Consider the following 2,664-nt stretch of genomic DNA (forward strand, 5'->3'; position numbering starts at 1 on the left):
TGTCTCCAAAAAAAAAAAAAAAAAAGAATGGGACTTGGAGACCAGCTTTGGCAACGTAGCAAAACTCTGTCTCTAAAGAAGATTTTAAAAATTAGCTGGGCATGGTGACATAGCCTGTCTTAGCTACTCAGGAGGCTACAGTGGGAGGATCCCTCGAGCCCAGGGTTTCCAGGTTACAGTGAGCTATAATTGGACCACCGCACTCCAGCCTGGGCAACAAACCCAAAACCTGTCTCAAAAAAAGAAGAAAAGAGAAAAAAAATCAAAAAAACATAAAATCCAACCTCTTACCCAAATTTGAGAGCCTTTTCATCAAGCCAGCTTCTCTTATGGCAGCTGGACCATGTTCCACTCCTTTTCTTTTCTGTAAGACACAAATTAAGCAGTTAGATGTAAGGGAAGCTAACTGGAAAAAAAAAAAAAAAAACACCACAATACTCTAGATCACCAGAAATACAAGTTTACTATACTACACTTCATTGCCAATAGGTTCCTTCCAAAACCGGTGACAGCATCAGCCCTTTCATTTATTACCATCCCTCCACCTCTAAGGTCTGGTTATTTATTTCATCAAACACTTGCAGGGAAGACACGGAAACAAGCTTATTATTGGAATCAAATCAGCCTTCCAAGCCAAGCCCAGGGAGGGGCTGAGCCGGGTTGGGGTCTAGTGTCTGGCTGTGTGTGCGACTGGAGCCAGAGACCCGGCTTTTCCACTCGACCGCTCTGCAGGTCTCTTCCATTGAAGTGAGAACAAAACAGCCCCTCCCGCCCTCCTGCGACCGGAGCAGCCGGCGATTTCCTTCCCGAGAGAAGCTTGTTCTGATAGAATGGATCCCTGAGCCTTAAATCTTCGCTCGCTCTTTTTAACCTCCTCTCCGTCGATTTTCCACTGGAGATTCGGGCCGGCTTCGCCTCCTCTAGCCTCTCCATGGAATCCTCTTCCTCCTTCCCTCCCCTCCATCACCCCAAGCTAGACCCGCCGTCTTCTCGCTCTTTCTGGAGAGGCCGCAGAAAGCCGCCTTGTCGCTACCTCCTGCCCTCATCCCGCGCTGGGTGCCCTCCAACCTGCCTCCCTCCTCGCTCTCTCCATCTTCTGTCGCGGGGGGAAATCCCACGTGTTCTCCCGGTGCCCAATCGCGGGAACCCGCCTGCTCTTCCCCTGGACGCTTCTCCCCATTCTCTCCTAGTCTCTCGGTACCCCGCACCCCACCGCCACTTTCTCCAGGTTCTGGGGGGCGGGGATCCTGCCCCGCGGTGCCAGGTCCGGTCTTCACCTGTCCCTGTGAGAACGGGGCTCCTATTACAGCCACAGAGTGAACGGATTTCTTCAGGACGGAATGCACTTGGGTCCGGAGGAGACGCAAGAGGCTGCTCTTCAGCGACATGACCGCAACGCGGGGAATGGCGAGGAAAAGGTAGCTATGAGCGCCTCCAAACCTCCAGTGAGCTCCGCCGGCCGCAGCTGCTCTCAGATATCCGCGCCAGCCGCCCCACCCGTACCGCCCCGTGACGTCACCGCCGCCTCAGCCACGCCCCGGCCCCCCGGCCCGCGCCCCCAACCAGCCCCCGGCACACCTTCCCGCAGCCCCGCCCACTGCTCGGCGCGGACGCGAGCACGCCCTCGATGACGTCACCACACTCTAGTCCGGACCTTCCAAAAGCACAGGCAGCTGCCGCTAACGCCTTAGGGCCAAAATCCTGGTCTGGCCAGTAAGAGCGCGGTAACAGAGAGGTGTGTCCCTTCGCAGAAAACCGTCAACCACTGCCAAGTCCACGAACACGGTGGAACACGCGAACCGAGACACTGTTTCTCTGATTGCGCGACTTCTCACACCTGGCAGATGCTTAACTCTACCAGAGGGCTGTCTGGATTGATCTGGTCTGCCGGGGCCCCACCTTACCGCCCTACCTAGGCAAAAGGAGCATCCATCTTCCTTCCATCTCACAGCTCAAAGTCCGGGAAACAACCTTAGCCCACTTTGGGGCGTCAATAAAAAATTGAGGTGGTAAATAAAATATAGATTAGTGCTCTCTGGTCAGGGCATGCTAATAAAGACCCTACCTCAGGTATCTTGGGTGGAGAAGTAGAATTAACAGAGCGATTATCTTGGGGCGCCCATAGCTCAGTGGTTAGGGCGCCGGCCACATGCTCCGGGGCTGTTGGGTTCGAACCCGGCCTGGGGCCTGCTAAACAAACAAACAAAAAATAGCCAGTAGTTGTGGCAGACGCCTGTAGTCCCAGCTATTTGGGAGGCCGAGGCACAGCACTCTACCCAGAGCGACATAGTGAGACTCTGTCTCAAAAACCAAAAAAAGAGAGAATCGCTTGAACTCAAGAGCTTGAGGGTGCTGTGAGTTATGACGCCATAGCTCTACTGAGGGCAACAAAGTGAAACTCCATCTCAATTTTTTAAAAAAAACAATTATCTTCTAGGTATTTTCAATTCTTTGCCTGAGTAAGGGGAGCATTGGTTATTAAAAACCAAGGGGAGCATTGGTTATTAAAAACCAAGTCTGGGGCTCGGCGCCTGTGGCTCAAGTGGCTAAGGCACCAGCCACATACACTGAAGTGGCGGGTTCAAATCCAGCGTGGGTTCCACCCAGCCCCGACCCGCCAAACAACAATAACGGCTGCAACCAAAAAATAGCCGGGCGTTGTGG

The 2,664-nt window shown here is 53.3% G+C and overlaps 1 protein-coding gene across 1 annotated transcript in view; it reads right to left on the reverse strand.

Moving 5' to 3' along the window:
• ARG2 (arginase 2) overlaps nucleotides 1-1,400 on the reverse strand; it is a 33,648-nt gene extending 32,248 nt beyond the window's left edge. Inside the window, exons 1-2 of the mRNA XM_003797378.3 lie at nucleotides 1,278-1,400; nucleotides 292-364 (exon numbers count right to left, since the gene is read on the reverse strand). Coding sequence (XP_003797426.1) covers nucleotides 292-364; nucleotides 1,278-1,388 — 184 coding nt within the window. The 5' untranslated portion in view covers nucleotides 1,389-1,400. The remainder of the gene's footprint in view (nucleotides 1-291; nucleotides 365-1,277) is intronic.
• Nucleotides 1,401-2,664: the final 1,264 nt, after the last annotated feature.

This window comes from Otolemur garnettii, unplaced genomic scaffold (genome assembly GCF_000181295.1).
Source record: "Otolemur garnettii isolate 467f Iridium unplaced genomic scaffold, OtoGar3 scaffold00115, whole genome shotgun sequence".
Taxonomy (NCBI): domain Eukaryota; kingdom Metazoa; phylum Chordata; class Mammalia; order Primates; family Galagidae; genus Otolemur; species Otolemur garnettii.